Genomic DNA, 17712 nt, shown 5'->3' with positions numbered 1-17712 from the left:
CTGGTGCTGGTGCCCATCTTCTCCCATTAACCTCAGAATCAGTGGACCCAGCTCTCTGCCTGACCACACGCCCCACGAAGTCTCACAGAGCCACAGATTTCATTTTCTTCTTGCATGCCTCAGGAAAGATCACCTACAACCACCTCTCCGCAGCATGGGTATCCCGGCACCCCTATCCCACAGTGGGTCTGATAATGGCAATTGGTCAGGAATCATAGGTGAGCACTGCTGCAGCTACCCAAACCCTCTGTCTTCCCTCTGCCAGTCTGAACCCATGCTTGGCCCCGTGTTAAGGTGAGAACCACCTCTTTCAGGGGCACCATCCCCCCTTCTCTTAGCAGCCTGGCTGGGCTCAGTCTCCCTGTTGTCCCTCAGGAGGATGAGGTAACTGGCTCGTCACTTAACACTAATCAGGGCATGGAGGGATGTGAACCTCTAGGGACTCAGCCAGACACATCAAGTGAGCTTTTCCCTGACTTTCCTAAAGTAACCTGGCCAACGTCAGCGCTGGGGAGAGGCAAGGGACTGAATGCCAGGGAGCAAGTAGAAAAGAGAGGGCCCTTAGTCTGTGGCACACTTAGCCTGTCCTCTGCCCACACCTCTTGCTGCCCTACCACAGCAAATTCAGTGCTCCCTCCTTCCCCTAAAGGGCTGGCCTAATGGAGAAGAAAAATATTCCATTGTGCATCAACCATACCTTCCCAGTAACACACAAGCCCACAGCCTGCCACCCATTCCCATTATGAATGGTATTTAATTCTCCTTTACACACGGTTTGCCAATAAAAGGCTCCATTAATAATTTACAAGCAATAAAGAGTACAGCTCCTATAAAACGAGGGTTTGTTGCAATCTTAGTGTCACTCCAGCTGCAGTGAGGCATATAAGCCACGCTCCCTGTGCCCTGGGGCCAGAGGTGAGGTAGACAGGGGAAGAAGGAAGGCAGAGCACACAGTGCCACAGGGCAGGGGATATGGTGGCGATGGGAGAAGGACTTCAAATGTGTGTGAGAGATGCTCCTACACAGCCTGATCCCACACTTTTCCCCTGCGTTCCCTATCTGTCAATCTGACCACGTACCAGAGACAAGGGCAGCCCAAGGTAATGGGGAGCAGCCCAGGAAAGTGGCTTCCACCGTGATGGCAGAAGACATCTCTCCAATAAAATACAGAAGGCTCAGATGGGGGAGGCAGTACGTGTTACTTCCCAGTCCTTGGTGGCCCTCAAGGGACCAGAAAAGCTACCCTTGGGGGCCTTTGCTGCCAGCATCCCCTTGAGGGAGAAGAACATGCTACCTGGAGGGGCTCAGGGAGGCAGGGACCTCCGAGAACAGCTCTTAGGGACAGTAGCTGGCAGTACCCGCTCTGCTACCCCTAGCTCAGTCGTTGCCCTCCTCAATCCACAGCGGGCGGGTTTGCTCCTGAAAGATGCATCCACGAACAACCTTAGGCAGCTCCTCAGCATGGGTCCAGGCATGGGGCTCCACACGGGCCCAGGAGCACGGCAGAGTGTGGAGAGCCTGCTCCACACCACGGCACACCTTCAGCACCTCAGAGTCCCGCTGGCCCGCCTTCTCCAGCAAGCTCCTGGGGAAAACACAGGGACAAATGTTACCCTTGGCACAGAGAAATGGGGTGACAAAACCACCCAGGAACTCCCTCACATGTACAAAAAGCCAGTTTTCCTGCCTTTGCTCCCCTCATAGCAGCCAACCCCAACACACATATCAAATGCTCTCACCTGATCCTTGTTCTCCCTCTGAACAGAGCCAAGCCTCTGGACATCTCTCGTCCCGTGATACCCTTCATCCATGCCACTCTGTCTTTTCTTACCTGAGTCCTCTAACATTCTTCTCAGTGACCTCGACATGGATAACGATGGGGTATATTTCACTTTTAATTAGATCCCTCACACCCTCAACTCCCAGCTGTAGCAGGCAGTGTTTATTCTGGAAGGGAAATTGAATAGATTTACTGATTTAAATGGAGAAAAAATAACCCCAGCCCCTGACAATTACATTAAATCAAACCCCATACTGTGTAATATCATTGCTTTTCCAATACTAATTCCATTAAAAGTGAGATTTATGGACACTATCAAGCGGGAAGGGGAGAATTAAATAGCAGGGTCGCCCATTCCATCACTGCCAACCCGATCCAAGAGCCCACTGGACCCCTCTCTCAGCCACAGCCCATCTTCACATCCCCTTTGTCATTGCTGTCACCCACAGCCTCACACTTCTCTGTCTGCCCTGTGCAGAGCTATTGCCACTTTGGTGAAGATGAGGAATATGAGAGCAGGCAGGTCATTTCTGCATATGGCATGTCCCACCACCTCCCCCACAAATCCTCATTTGCCATTTATTTTATCTGAGCTCATCAGACTCAGGGAAGGAAATGTCCATATCTGCTGCTCCACAACTCCACAGCACCTGGATCTAAAACACTCTCCAAATTACACAGCCCCCAAGCAAGCAGCCCCTTCTCTATCACCACACAACTCTCCCTCCTCCCCCGTTCTCCTCTTCTCCAATCTGAATGAGGTGACCCATCCTAGCTCTCTCTCTGCAGATGAAAAGCTGAGCACCTTCTCCATCGCCTCCCGGATCATGCGGATTTGCCAGCTCTCCCTTGGGTCCTGCGGGGCAGTTCTAGACACAGAGTACTCCTGAGCATGGGTAGCGCTGGGATCTCCTCCTGCCAGCTTCTCTGCAAGCCAAGAGGAGATATGAAAAGGGAGACGTCAGTCCCTTCTCCCTCTTGCAATACTTTCTACCTCTGATCCTGCACGTTTGCTGGTGAGCAGGTGTTTACTGAGTCCAGTGTTTATGGATTCTGGAGAGCAAGTCTAATTATACAACATTATGTGCTGGCATGGATCTCCTGCAGCTTTCTGGTATGGAACAAACAAGATATCACAGCTGAAGACACCTTTCATGGCAAGAGTAGCACCTTGTGTTGCATCACAGCAGCCTAAGCTGGCTCACGGACATTATCCACCCTCCTCCCCACTGCTCCACCATCCCAACCCTCCCAACAATGTATGGCAGAAAAATAACCACCCTCTTTTGCCAGTTAGTTTTTCTGCAAGGTTTGAGAGCTACATGGCCTCATAGATGACTCCAGTGAGTAGCACGGCTGTGGGGAGGTAAGAGGAGTGTGCATCCGGGCATGGAGAGTGGGAGGAAGATGGAGAGCAAGTTGAACCTCCTTTTGCTGGTGGTAGCCTGAGCCACCTCCCCTGCTCAGAGGCAGAGGGAGAGCACCCAGCAGCCGAGCCAGCGCCAGGCAGGAGAGCAGTAGAGGTGATGCTGAGACAGAGAACTGCAGGCAGAGCTGGCAGTACAGCAAGCTGCAGTGTGGTCAAAGCAATGACTGCCAGATGCAGTAACTCACAACAGAAGCTGACACAATGCACACCTGGCTTGGGAGCCACAGGCTCTGCAGCCCAGTGTGGCTGAAGCAGGTGCTGGGCTTTACCTGCTGACCATGCTGCTCTAGGCAGCTGCTCACACTGCCACGGAAACACAAGCAGGGAATATAATAAGGCTTTTAGCAGCTGCTCATTCCTAAGATAGAAATAAAGTAATATATTTAGGAGAAGGCATGTTTGGAACTGGGTACAGAGCACGTTTCAGTTATCCCAAGGCCCAGGCTGGCTGGGCATCCTCTGCTACCTCTGGTTGGTGGCACAGGTACTTCCTAGGTAGACATGGATCCTGCAAAGCCCTGTTTCCTTTGCAGGCAGCAGGCTCCTGTGGAATATCAGCTGGCTGAGGAGTTCTTCAAAGGAAAACAGAGGCAGCAAAGAAAAGAGGTATGGCTTGGGTCTCATAGATTACTTTCCTTCCTATGAAGCAGGCAAAACTGGCAGGGGAGGATGGTTTTTGCCCTCAGTGTAAATTCCCATCTGCAGTAAAAGGCATCAAAGTGGGTCCCCATGCAATGTGAGAGGGACCCTGCAGAGGGCTCAGCAGGACAGGATACATGGCCAACTCACTCAGCTAAGAAGCCCAGTGGCCAAAATTTTCAGAGCCATGCTTTTTCAGCAAAACAGAGATTTTTCAGTACCTTCATAATCACCCCTCCAAAAAATATACTGACCCATTTTTCAGTCCTGCAGTTGGCAAAAGAAGAACTCTAAACACTGGGAAAGGAGAGCAATGAAGAAGTGAGGAGCAAGAAGGAAAGAGGGAGTTGTCCTCTTTAGGCAACATCTTAGCTTCCCACTGTATGGCTAAGAAGTGGCAGGAGATAAAAAGGGAAAGTAGCCTTTGGAGGTAGGAGACTCTCGTTCTTTACCTCATTCAGCCACAGGCTACTAAAACAGCCCTGGATGTGCCAACCACTCATTTGTGCCTACCTGCTGGGCACACATGGAAGTCCAGGCGAGAGGTGGGCAAGTCCAGCAGGTTCCTGATGAGCCGTGGTACAATGCAGTTTGGTGACAGCACCACAGGACGGGGTGCCTTGACCACCACAGGGCGCACCAGGCTGTAAGGCTTCAGGTTCATGTCTGGGTCTGGCGGACAGGAGCGAAGAAGAGAAAGCCAAAGGTGAGAACGAGCCTACAGATCATCCCATTCTTCCTGTGCCACCCCCTCATCTTGAATTCTGTAGGTACCTACCAACCACCTCACATGCCAGGAAAGATCCTACCCCAGTTACAACATTTGCTCATGGGCAGATACCCTAGATGTGGACCCCCTGCCCATTTCCTGGGACTCCCTTGAGTTACACACCAGTTTATTCTCCATAAAAAGTTAGATGACCCCAAGAATGACAGCAGCAATGGAAAGCCCCAGAAAAGCAGGGGAAAGGGGCAGAGACTTTAAATATGCACAAACTTCTCAAAATTCCATTACCAGAGTTATAAGAGGGATCCTGGGCAGAAAGACTGAGGCATCTCAGATGCCAGTGTCCCTTCAGTGCCCACAGGGCACAACTGCGTCTCCAAGAATGACAGGGCAGGTGCAGGGCTAACAGCTCACCTGAGCAGGGGTCCAGCCACAGCTGCTGAGGGGGCTGTTCTGGGCTCCTCTGCGGTTTGGATTTCACCAAGCGCAGTTGGTCCAAGGCCCGTTTCTTTAGCTGAGGAGAAAGTGAAGAGAATAAGGCTGAGAACATTGACCTTTTCACACACACACACACACACACACACAGAGAACTGGCTGCAGAACACCCTCTGGCAAAAAGTATGGAGCACTCTTACAAAAAGTATGGGCTTGGATCTGCTGCCCATGGGGTTCAGCCTGAGATGTGGGGAAGTGCTAGAAAAGCAGCCACAGAACAGTAACACTGCCTGGGCTATAAGCCCCTGCTTTGCCTTCTAACCCATCTGCCACCTCTGTATGGGTTGCTTTACCATAAGAGTGGGGCAGATTGCATGCTGAGGTGGTGGGATGGCTATGAGCACACACATGGCTCTCATCGCCTGCTTCTTTGGCTTACGTTATTTCTTTGGCCTCTCTGCTGCCCAGGCATCTGGCCCTTCTCCTGGATCTTCAAAAGCTGGTGAGCCCTGAAAAGACAGAGAGCTTGCACTCAAGCAACTCCAAAGGCCCCAGGGACCATAGCCTGCTGTGATCTTCTTCACCAGCCCTATAGACCTGCTGAAGCATAGGCATATCGCTCAACCTCCCGGTCTCTCAAGGGCTCCCAAACACTACCGCACTGGTCCCCATGCAAGGCTTGGGCATCCCACACCACTGAGAGGCCAGTCTGCACTCCTCATGACTGCTAGGGGATGTTCACCACAGGTAAATGGAGCAGGTACCCCCCACCTTCCTCCTCACCCTAGTTACCTGCTGTAGTTGGGCACTGTCCCCTTGTCCAGGTCCCGCATGGTCAAGGGATCAACACGCGAGCAGTACCACTCCAGACGCCCTTTGTGCATGGTGTCCGTGACATGGAGGATCTCCCGACACTTCACACACAGTGCATACGGGTCTGATGGCTCCAGGAGGGACAGGTTGGTGCGTACGTAGAATGAGTCTCCAGAAAATTTCTTCCCTTCTTCCAGGGCTTCTCGCAGAGGCTGGTATCCTGGAGCACAAAACAGATGGTGACACAGGAGACAACCATCATCAGTAAGATAGGCCAGTCCCCAGCACAGTTGTGACACTACGGATTGGGGTGGGGGGGGTGCAGAGGAGGCAAACAGACAGAAGGTCTGTACCTCCATCCCGTAACTCAGAGAATGCACAAGTCACACCAGACAGGGAAAGCTACTGGAGCTATGGCCAACCCGTGTCAGACATGGTGGCCTAGGACCAAACAGGAGAGGAGAGAGAATAACTGAGATTTATCTCCAGGGCTGGGTGGAGGGTCTAGAAGGAGAGGCAGAGAGCTCAGGCTCAAAGGAGACCCATCTGCTAGCACCTTACCTTCCAGGTCCAGCTGGAAGATGAGACTAGAGGGCTCATCCCAGTGCAGCAGGCTCAGGTAGGCAACCTCTCGTGTGCAGTTCTCCAGGGAAAGCACCTCTTCCTTCAGCGATGGCACCCTCAGCTAGCAAGGACCCAATGCTGTTAATCATAAGGTCTGGAAAAGCAGGCTCCCCCCAAGCTTCCTCACCCATCAGGGTTACACAAGAAATGTTACAGAGTGAGACCGGTCTGGGAAAAGCTATACCTGAGGGCAAGGCATCTTCAGTCTGCCTCTGGCTCCCTCTTCTGCCTCTGAAATACCTGCTGTCGGCCACTACCCACTCTGGATGCTGGACTGCCATGAATGGAAATGCGTGTGCATGAATGCGTGTGGGAGCAGGAGCACTGGTTTGTTTTCTGTTACAGGTGGGATATTAATTCAAGCAGTGTAGCTGTATTTCAAGTGGTGTCATTCTTAGCAAAACAAATGCCCTTCCTTCCCTCCAGGAGTTTTCTTCAGAGCAATTATTCTCTGTAGCTCAGGAGGGTCACAAAGGTCTGAGAGATCGTGCTCCAAAATTGATTGCTTTGCAATGGGCATGTGCAGGATGCGAACTGCTCTGAAAACCTAAAAGGTGAAAGACAACTCCAGGAACATACACATCTTAATCGTGTGACTCCTTTTTGTTTCTCCCCACCCACAGCTCAAGGAAGTGTTTCAGAAGGTCTCAGCATTTTTATATGCACAGGGACACTCGAGTGCCATGAGACCTGGATGGATGTTTGTGCTGTATAAAGCTCTAGGCAGAGAACAGTCCTGGGAAACAAGAGAAATGGAGGTGGACTTAAAGTTGGGTAGAGGTCAGCTTGCACTGGGGATCACTTCACACCCCTCGCAACATCCCAGGTGCCTTGCAAACCCACGAAGGGAGCCCTTCCCAGACTCACCTCAATAAGCCGGCACCCTTCCCTGAGTCCTGCATCCTTGACCCGTGAGCCTGGCTTGACCCACTGGACATAAATCCCTGTCCTGTTGCCTCCAAGGATGGAGATGTCTGATCCGAGCCTCTTCTCCTGGGGTGAAAGGTTGCTGGGGTGACCCACACTAGTGAGCTGTACCACCAGTGACCTGGCAAGGAGAAATGCCAAGTCTGGCAACTGAAGTTTACTGCCTTTTCCAAGAACCAGTCCCCCATGCCTTGTGTCCAGCTACAGGGTATTTACTGCAGTGCAGAGCTCGTGATTCACAGTGTACCCATCACCAGGGCACACAGAGCTTACAAACCCACACAGCCCTTTCCAACCCACCAGCCCCAACACTGAAGCCAAGCTGGGCCCCCATGGTCCTTTCCCTACCTAGACATATGCATGTCCAGCCCAGGGCAACATCCCCACACCCCTGCCATAACAAATGGGACAGTACAAGAAATTGCAGTCCTGCTAGGAAGCAAGGACTGTAGGGTCTTCATTTCTCTCCTCTCTCACTAGTGAGAAAGAGCCTGCAAGGGGAGAGGCAGAAAGGAAGGGTCTCCCAGGCATGGTCTCCTGACACCACAAAATGCCCCCTCAAGCAGCTGGCAACAGAGTGCCTGGGTTAGAGAGCAGCAGTCACCTCCTGGTGACCTCCTTGTGGCTGGGAAGCGTGGACAAGCAGATCTCAGACTTCACCCTGGTGTAGGTGCTGCTGGAAGAAGAGGAGGAGGCCCCAAGCAAGTTGCTAGCAAAACCGCTGCCTAGGAAAGAGCAAAAGGGAGAGAGGGAGCACATCACCTCTCCTAACATTGCAGGGAGCTAATGTTCTCAGGGTGGCAAGGATCTGTCACCATCTCCTGGCTGTTTTCTAGCATCTAACTGGAAAATTGAGGCTGCAGAGAGGCTTTGAACAGTCACCCTCATGGGAAGGACTTTCCAACAAGCAAATCTTCATTCCCTTCGTCAGCATTTTGGTCAGAAGGCAGCAGCAGCCTGGGCCACCTGGATGTGCCCAGAGATCAGCCACCAGTGCCCACCACAGGACCTGCCAGCATCAGGAGCTTCACTCCAGAAGATTTACAACCCATCACCCAGGCAGTAGCAGACAAAGGAAATATCCAGTAACAACCCAGGGCAAGGGCATTTCCCTCTCCTGTTACCTCCTCCCCCAAATCCACACCATCAACATAGTTTTCGATGAATAAAACAGAGCTGATACGCATAGCTACCCGCTCTGCAGAGGAAAAGCCAGCTTTTCCAGCTGTTGTGCCTGACAAGGCATGGGGGGATGTGTGGGTCCATAGCACCCTGCTACAGCTGCAGAGCCCTCACACTGAGCTGCACAAAGGTGTGAGGGAGGGTCAGTTGTCCAACCTCTCTCCCCACAGCTACCACTTCTTTTTAGCTAACCCCTTTGTGGAAAGCCCCCACCCTGGTACCTGTTCCATCTTCAATGCTGCTAAATGAGCCACAGGACAAGCTACAAAGGAAACACAAAACGGATCTGTAAGGCCGCAGCTTTTCCAAAGCCTGTTTGCATTCTGTTCTCAATCCCACCTCCACAGACTCCCTCGCCACCTACAAGCACCCCCACAGCCAGCACACAGCTCCCAGCCAGCCTTCCTACTCTCAGTTCCCACTCCAGGTTCTCTCCTAACCGTGCCAGGCAGCTCTCCCTGGCCCCCACAAACCCCACAGAGGAGACCCAGACTCAAGTAGCTCCCAGCAATCACCTTTTGTAGGGCATGCACCTATCTTCCCGCTGCCGACGGAGGATGGAGCCAACGCAAGGAGGGAAGGGGAAGGTGGAAAGGCGGTTGATATCCTTCTCACTCTCAGGAGTCACGTCCTTGGGCAGAGTGAAAGACAGATGCTTGCTAACATGAACCCAGCACCAACTCTCCCCTCCCATCAGGCCAGGTTGCAAACAGCTCCTTGGATACTGCATCCATCTTTAGGGATAACCTACATCCTTCCAAACTCCCAGGGGCACCTTGTTTTCCCAAGCAGATAGCTCAGATAGAGATCCATGGCTCTGCATCCCCATCTTTTTGCAATGTACAAGCTGTGGGAGCAGTAGCAGATGAAGAGAATATCCAGTCTTGCCCTTATATTTCACTTCTAGCCACTGAGCACCTAGAGGTGTGAGTAACCTGTGGGACTGCCCATTTGTGGGTGCTCTAGGATGATAGTTCAAGGAGTCAAAGGAAAGAACCCGACTCTCTTAAAAACAATGTGATGCTGCTACAGGATTCAAAAGAGCTTGGATTTCTCCCCAAGCATGCATAGATTAAACAGTATTTTGGGGAGGATAATATATTACATAAGGCTGTTGATTTCTAGCATGTCATACAGGACAAAGAGAGTTTTCCTTCCCCCTCTTCCCCACTCGGTTGAGCGCTGCACACTTTGCAGCATAGGCCAGTTTGTCAGAGACTGAGAGAGCAAAGCTTTGCAACCTAGATCTGTTCACGCCTTATACACTATCCCACGCCCAGCCTTCCACCAAGTCACAGCCCCATGATGAACCCACTCCAAATGCCTCTCCTGAGCAGTGTGGGTCTCCGCTGCCTTCATGTTGAGGGTCAGCCTCTCACAGCCAAGCACTCACCATGCTCTGAACAGCTGAATCCCCTGGGAATGGGGTAACAGAAGTCCCCAGAGCATCCATGAGTCCAGTCGTAGTGTTGTCTATGAGACTCCAGGTGCTGCTGAGGTTGGAGCAGAGGGAGTAGGAAGAGCTGCACATCTGGGAGAGAAGGGACTCCATCATCCCATTATATTCCCCAGAAATGAGTTCTGACCCCTCTGCCTTCTCTCTTCCCTCTTCTTTCTAGCCACTCTCACCTTGCCCAGGATGCGGCTGCCTTGGCACCGCTGCAGCTGTGCCTCCAGCGTACTGTTCAGCCCTTCTGCCTGGCTTAGCTTGCTTAGGAGTTCATCCCGCTCCTCCTCCAGGGCCCGCACACGTTTGCGGTACTGGTCCTTCTCAATCAGGCTCTGGGAATATTGTAGCTGTATCCCATCACGGCTCTGGATTGCCTGCAAGGAGCTAGAGTGAGAAAAGGCAGAGAACTCCCACCCTGGTATGGGTGGACAAGATTCACTGGAGAAGGAAAGGGTATCCAGAGCAGATACAAATGCCCTGCTGGGAGGTGGAAAGCAATTTACCTGGTCCCGCTCTTTTTCGATCTCCTCCAGCTGCAGGAGCACTGTGTTCATACGATGCTTGTAGAGATCACAGTCCTTCTGCAACGTCCGGTATTTCAGCTGCAGATCTTCCACCTCCTGTAGGTACTGGTAACAGCAAGCAGCGAGCATTAGCTCTCCTGAAAGTGACTGCTGTGGCTTCACAGCCCCCTCCCTTCCCTCTCTTCCAGGCCCTGTTAGGTGTTCAAGGACGGGGAATGGTGATGGGGGCAGTGATGGATGCTCTACCTTATCCCTCAGTTCTTCAGCCCACTGCAGCTCATTCTGCAGGGAGTTGAGTTTCTGACAGAGATCCTGCCGGTCATCTTGGGCTTCCTTCCAGTCATGCTCCAGGATATCCAGCAGGATCTGCTCAGAGCCTGGCACTGGACCCTCACCGGGTGTCTAGAAGGTGAGAAGGCACTGTCACTGCACCACAAGCACCAAGGGAGTACCAGACCAGGGCAACGACTGGCAGATTGGCACAACTGCCATCATCACTCCTGCACTGATGTACTGTGCACTCCAAGGCACTAAGTCACACCTGTGAGCACATCCAAGAGTTACAGGGCTGGAAACAAGGACCCATCACTACCCAGACCCAGAAGCAATGGCAGCCACCACAGTCAAGCAATATGCTCAGAGGACAGGACAAGTCAGCCCAAAATAATGATTTCCCCCTCTTTCCAGTGCCTATGTAACCAGCACAGGGGGTGGTCCAAGAAAGGAGGTGACTTGGAGCCTGCCCTGCCCTGCCAGGTACCTGCAACATGCCCTGCAGCTCCTGCAGCGATGCTGTGAGGCGCTGGTTCTCAGCCCACAGCTCAGACACAGTGTCGGGGTGGCCCTGCTCCTCTGCCTCCCTCTGGGGCGGCGTGGATGCCTGTTTCCGCAGCAGGCTGCACTCCTCCTCTAGGCTGGAGACTTTGCATTTCAGCTGGTCCACCTGTAACCCAGGGAAGGAACACGGTCTGACACACACAGCCCTGCACCTCTGCCTTAGCGGGAGAGTGCAGCAGAAAACAGGCCTAGAGGTGAGTAAAGCAAAGGCTGGGCAACCATGTGAAGGAGTATCCTACCGCTGGGCCAGGGTTAGCAGCACAGCTGCACAAGAAAGCTTTTCCCTCAGGGAAAGGAGAACAATATACTTCCGTGAGCACATACAGTTTCAGGATCCTCTCAGTACAACAACTCTCTCGCTACCCTGGGGCATCCCCAGTGACCTTGGACATGGTAGTCTACGTGTGGACATGGGACCTCTGATGCGCTGCCAGGGCCTGCAGTTGTGAGTGTCTCAAAGGCTCCTAGAGCAGCTGAGAAACAAATTCACAGCAGAAAAATCCACTGGAGGCTATTCATTGTGGGGAGGCCAGCTCTGGCCTGGGAAGTGTTTGAGGCTCAAGTTGCCAGAGGCTGCAGGGTACCACAGAGGCATTCTCACACCCTGGCCTGCTTTCACACTCCTCCATCAACATGTCACTGGGGACAGTGGAGGTCAGTCACTGTTAGGAGGAAGAGAGATCCTCACAGACCTATAACTGATTAGACTGATCAAAGAACAGGAGTTTTACATCTAAGTAAGGCTTTGAGAGGAAATGGGGCAAAGCCACCAAGAAGCACTGCCAAAATTGCCAAGGAGGGATTCAGGAACTGAATTACTTCTGTAAATCTGCATAAAAGATCTAGAATGACTTTTGGGAACCAGTCATTTCTGAACCCCAGAGTCAGGAGGGGAGGGCAGGCTGCGACCCTGCTTCCAGGGGGATTTCTTCAGCCCAAGTTACCTACAAGTGATTCACCTCCCTTCTCCACAGAGGCCCCGGAGAGCTGGCATTGGCAGAAATACCAGATAAAAGGTAAGGGAGGATCCCAGCACTGGCAGAACAGAACGAATGAAAGGTAATCACAAGGCTGTGTGAGAGGTCCAGGCCTAGACTGGTAGGGGGAATGCCAGGAGGCAGCAGAGCACTGAAAAACGTCAGCTATTAATAGGTTCAGGGTAGGGCTGTCCTTGCCCAGGCAGGAAATGGGCGAATGTTTGCTGGAGGTGAGAGCTTGGCAGCTGGAGTGCAGTGTCACGAATTCCTTCAGCTATGCAGGGCATGAGTCTTACAAACGTCATGAGAGAGACGAGGAGGCGGTGGGGAGTGGCTGGGGGGATGGAGTCTGGGCCAAAAGGCTCCTAAGATCAGCAAGGTGGGCTGGGCGGCTCCAGACAGCACACAGGCACCCAGCACAGCTGCCTGCACAGCCACCATCCTCACTAGAGAGAGGAAAAGGCAAGCCCTTTCCCAGGGAAAAGGTAAATACAAGCACACAGCTTGACAGAATCAGCTGCCTGCCTGTGCCGCCTGGAGAGAGCAGGCAGCACAGGGCAACAAGTGCAGGCAGGAACAGACAGGGCACCTTGTGATACCAGTGGCCAGGCTGAAAGCTGAGAGATGCCAGGGAAGGCATCATCCCTATTTCTGGCTCCTCTAAGTAACATACCTCCAGCTGTGGCAGGAGCTGGTGATGTATCTCCAGCTGCCCCAGGGCAGTGGTGAGCCTCCTGCACTGTGTCCATGACTCGGCCTCTCTGCAGGGCACATTCCCATCAAAAGCAGGGGCATGAGCCCCAACACACGTCCCTCCTGCCATCAGCTCCTTCACACTCACGAGCCACCACGTGGGGACATCCGTGTGCATCCTTCTCAGCCGCCAGACCCCCACCACCTCCCAGTGCCAACCCTTGCGCTCCTCAGGATCATACCACCAGCTGCAGGTCCCTGCTTCGCAGCACGGCCATGTTCTTCTCCTCACAGAGCTGAGCATAGCGCATAGCCATCATGTAGTTCTCATCCTTCAGCCTCAGCAGCTCCACACTGTTGGAGTCCCACTCTTCTCTAAGCCGCTGGCAACGCTCCTGCACCTTGAGAAGCTCCTTCAGCTGCTGCTCCATCCGGGTCTGCTCTTGCTCCAAAGCCTGGTTCTTCACCTGGAGCTGGTGTTCCTTCAGCAGGTGCTCTTTCCGTTGAGCCCTCACCTTCTTCACCTCCATCATCAGGAACTGAGTTAGTCCCTCAGGGCCTTCTTCATCTGGGGGGAGACAAAGAAGGATCTGTTCCTGGTTGCTGAAACAGGGGTAACCCCAAAAACCAGATTTGCCCAACACTGTCTTTCACCAAGAGGTGCCAAGCTCTCCTGTCAGTTTGCAGCCATTGTTGTCCCAGGCTTACAGCACCACAGTCTGTCACACCTGTATATGTGGCCCCCTTCCTGACAGTTGCAGAGCACAGAGCTGTCAGGGCTCCTCACACACCGGTAGCATGAACCTGGTTTTTATACAGGCACATGCACATGCACCTGCACAGATTTCTGGCCCTCCCCATGCAAGCAGCAACTGAAGGGAGAACAGAAGACCAGCTCCTACCCAGGATCATAGAGCAGCGCTGGGCTGGTTCCCTCCCCGTTAGCCGTGTGTAGTGCTCTGGGTAGTAGAACTCCAAGGATTCCAGGAAGGCTTCATAGCCTCGCTTTCCACGGCGCCGAAGGATGTCCATCAGGTAACCTGGAAAAAGGAAAGGAGTTAGGATGAATTCTGTGCAAAACAGAAAGAAAACAGCATAGCCTAGCTTCATGATATGAAAGTAGCATCTCTACCAGTTCCATTTCCATCCACAAAAATGGGAATGGCTAGAGGAGAAAATGGGGGTGAGAGTACTACCCTCATCTGTGTGCATGCAGGGGGAGGCCCACAGAGGATGAGAGGGAGGTCTAGGTGCAGAGCATCTCAGAGAACAACAAAGCTGAAGTAGCAGAGCAGTGGGAGGGAGCAGAAAGCCACCACCACGTGCTGGGTAGCCTTCATTGTCCATCAAAAACAGGTTGTTCCCCACAAATCAAGCCACACTAAGTGCAAGTTTGTGTCTTCCCCCACCTGTCTGGTTGCTCTTGCAAGGAAATCGGCAGGAGTTCAGCACCTCCTCCTCATCCTGCTCATCTATCACGCGGCACTGGCGCAGGTATGGGGTGAGCTTCGCTGGGTTCAGGGAGCGGGTCAGCTGGTGTCGTGCACTCTCGATCTTCTCCCAGATGGAGTCTTCTTCCTCCTCCTGCTCTGAGAGGCTGCAGGCTCTGAGAGGGGCATTCTCCACGGCTGGAAGGATAAAAGGAAAGGATAAAATGACAAGAAATGACGGAGGAGCACAGAAGGTGTGAGTAGGCATGGGAAAACGTGGGTCAAGGTATGATTCTGCAAATGATTTGTTAGTCTTGCAAATGGGACTCAGATACATTGGAAGACATTTTACATACAAGTCGGTTCAGCAGGATCTCGAGTGTCCACCTCAGGCCTTAGATATGCAGAAGGCAAGTGGTGCCTTAAGGGAGGAAGTCTACTGCAGGAAGTCCAGGGAAGATGACATCTTCATCCCTGAAGCATTTTTAAATTTCCCCCAACCATCACACATCATCCCTTTTTCCCCATCCCTGAGAATGGGAAACTCTCAGGACCAAGAGTTTTCACAGCCTGGGACGTGCTCTCTCATAGTGGGGCTGGAAAGGCTTGGGAATGAATCCCTCAGGATTCACTTGCCCTGTGTATGCCCCAAGCATCAGTGACCAAACTGAAGTTCTCAGGGACACCATTCTAAAGAGCAGCTTGGCTACAAGTACTGGAATCAAGGGGGAATCACATAAGCATGTCTTTCACATATCTTCCACATAGCAGTATGGAGTCCTGAAAATACATAGCAACAAGGCAACCACTCTGCCAACCAAATAAAACAAGAGGGACCCTCAAGTCAATGGGCTGAAACCCCTTAGAGCCGTGATGAACCTGCTCCATTAAGTTCTACAAGCTGTGATGGAGCAGGTATGTGCAAGGAGCTCTCTCCCCAGCTGTGGATCAACTCAACCAGTATTATCTATTTTCACTTGAGAAGTAAAATCTGCTCCACAGGCCGGCACAAATCCTTTTAGCTGTCAAGGCAAAGCACAGCAAAGATCTGCTGAGACTTAGAAGCCATCACTCCTCCAAAGCATGCACGGTCACCTGCCACTCTGGTGCTGGCATCAAATCCAGCTTTCGTACCCTAGGCACACAAACATCGCCGGGGCGGTGTAGAGGTTCACGTTGCATGGGGGAAGGAAATGTCTCAATCTTTGTCCTTTTCTTTGGCTTTCGGGGTTGTGATTTTTTCTCTTCTTGTGGTGAGAATATCATGTTATTTCAGACAGACAAGTAGCACAGCAAGGAGGATGGCTGAGAGAACTGTGCAGAAGGTAATCCTCCAAATACAAACAAAGGAGGCTTGGGGTCTGGTGGATGAAGAACATCGGGAAAAGAGAACTGCTGATTACACAGAAAATACTCAAGTGTCTCATTTCCAGCATCTAAGAGCTTAAGAGCCTAAATACGGATACAGTTCTGGATTGTCCAAGGTTGAATAAAAACAGCGTTTCTTGCAGAAACTAAACTCTTATTTGAGACAGGGTCGCTTGCCACACGGACACAAGTACGCAGGAGGAGGACGCAACGGCAGGATGCAACACAGATTGTCAAAACAGTTGCGCTGTTTTGAACTCCGCTTCTCGGCTACAGATTTATCACTATCAAAGTGTTTCTCCAAGAAACTGGAAGCAGCGACCAGCTTCTCGGCAGGCAGGCTCGGCGGACAGGGAGAGGCGGGAGGGTGGCGGGGGTGGGGGCGGGCAGAAGGTTCTAGGAGCCAGTACCCCCCTCGCTCCCGGGATACCCCCCCTTCCCGCCCGGAGTACTCCTCTCCCGCGGCGGGGCGGGCGGAGGGACACAGCGCTTCCCTTTCGCCACTCCGAAGGCGCTGTTCGAGAAATGCCGAGCCGGAGGCCATTCCTGAGGAGGTGGCCGAGAAAGAGGAAAAGTGGCGCAAACATCCCTCCGACCACCCCCACCCCAAACCCGAGCCCACGCGAAACCCACGCCCTGGGGCGATGCCGATGGGCGCGACAGCCGCCAGTTCCGCGGGAGAGGGGGCACAGTGGGGCTCCGCCGCCCCCGGGACCCCGCTCCCGGGCGGAGGCTCGCCCCTTACCCGCCATTCCCGCCGTCGGGAGGGCTGCTTCCCGCTCCGCTCCTCACTCCGCTCCGCGCCGCCGTCTCGCCGCCCGGCAGGTGTGTCTGAAGCGCTCTCCCCACCCCGCCGCACTTTCCCACCCTCTTTCCCTCCCTCCCTGCCACCCTCCCTCTTCCAGCCGGCTGGGAGGGAACCGGCAAACCCCTGGGCTATGGACAGCCTACCTCTGCCCACCGGGGGTCGCGGGGGCACTCACCGGCGGGGCGGGGGCGGATCCCCGTCGGCCACTCCCGGTTTCTGAAAACCTCCGGCCGCTCCTCACCTGGGCGAGCCGGGGAAGGGTTCTTCTCTGCGTGTGTCCCGTCCTTCTGACCCTCCTTGGTCCCCAGCCCCGGGATGGAGCTGCTCCCCGGAAGGATGTGGCTCGCTAGCCACTTCTCTTCCGAAACTCACCCGGCCTCACCTCCCGACAGACGGGCGGGGGAAGTGGGGGGTAACCGGCTTGGCCGGGGCTGTGCCCGGGCAGGATGGCCGGCTCTCTGGGCAACGCGCAGCCCCCGTCCTAGCTCTTCCTGCAGAGAAGAGGTTTGTAAGGAGGGGCTTTTTTTGCTTAAAGGGCTCCAGAAATTGTAGCCAGATCACCCCAGGTGTAGGGCAGGCTCTGGATGGAGGGGGGGATCCAAGCAAGGGGAAAAACTGAGGGTGCTGGAAAGAAGCCTGATCCAGGGCAAGAAAAGGTCCCACAGGCTAGATTTTGGTTCTAGTCCTCAGCTGTGTCCGTGGGTGGAACTGGGCGTGGAGGCACCCCGGGGCAGCGTGTCAGAGATGTACTCCAGGACATGCAGGGGCTTGTAACCCCCAGCCTGACCCAGCACTGAGTTTCCCAGGGGTGGGATGCGGGAAAGCCTTCCTCTGGCCCGAGTGGACTTGTGTCCACACAGCATCCCAAAGAGTTTGCACAGAGTAACCTCCAAATCTGCCATGTACTCAGTTGCTCATATCTGTGCATACCACTGCAATAGAGGGCTCTGGAGAGATGAAATTGGACAGCATGGGCCAGTCCTAACATCATATGCCTCCCCCTTCAAGGCTAAGGTGTTTTTAATTTTCTCTAGCAACCCTATCTCACTCTTATTTTATCACTCTCAGC

At 53.3% G+C, this 17712-nt stretch overlaps 1 protein-coding gene across 1 annotated transcript; it reads right to left on the bottom strand.

The window, feature by feature from the left end:
- Nucleotides 1-189: 189 nt before the first annotated feature.
- CARD10 (caspase recruitment domain family member 10) lies at nt 190-16787 on the bottom strand. Its single transcript, XM_051785034.1, has 21 exons — nt 16581-16787; nt 14447-14665; nt 13940-14077; nt 13280-13605; nt 11291-11473; nt 10777-10932; nt 10510-10635; nt 10186-10380; nt 9950-10087; nt 9072-9187; nt 8778-8818; nt 7979-8099; nt 7315-7495; nt 6385-6508; nt 5803-6043; nt 5450-5519; nt 4990-5089; nt 4362-4520; nt 2586-2707; nt 1832-1947; nt 190-1585 (listed from the first exon to the last, which is right to left on the bottom strand). The coding sequence occupies exons 1-21, from the start codon at nt 16585-16587 to the stop codon at nt 1378-1380; spliced, it is 3087 nt and encodes a 1028-aa protein (XP_051640994.1). The 5' UTR covers nt 16588-16787; the 3' UTR covers nt 190-1377.
- Between the last annotated feature and the right edge of the window lie 925 nt (nt 16788-17712).

This window comes from Manacus candei, unplaced genomic scaffold (assembly GCF_025592945.1).
Source record: "Manacus candei isolate 608988 ecotype Guabito, Panama unplaced genomic scaffold, ASM2559294v1 h1tg000018l, whole genome shotgun sequence".
Classification (NCBI taxonomy): Eukaryota; Metazoa; Chordata; class Aves; order Passeriformes; family Pipridae; genus Manacus; species Manacus candei.
This window is presented reverse-complemented; position numbering and strand designations above follow the sequence as displayed.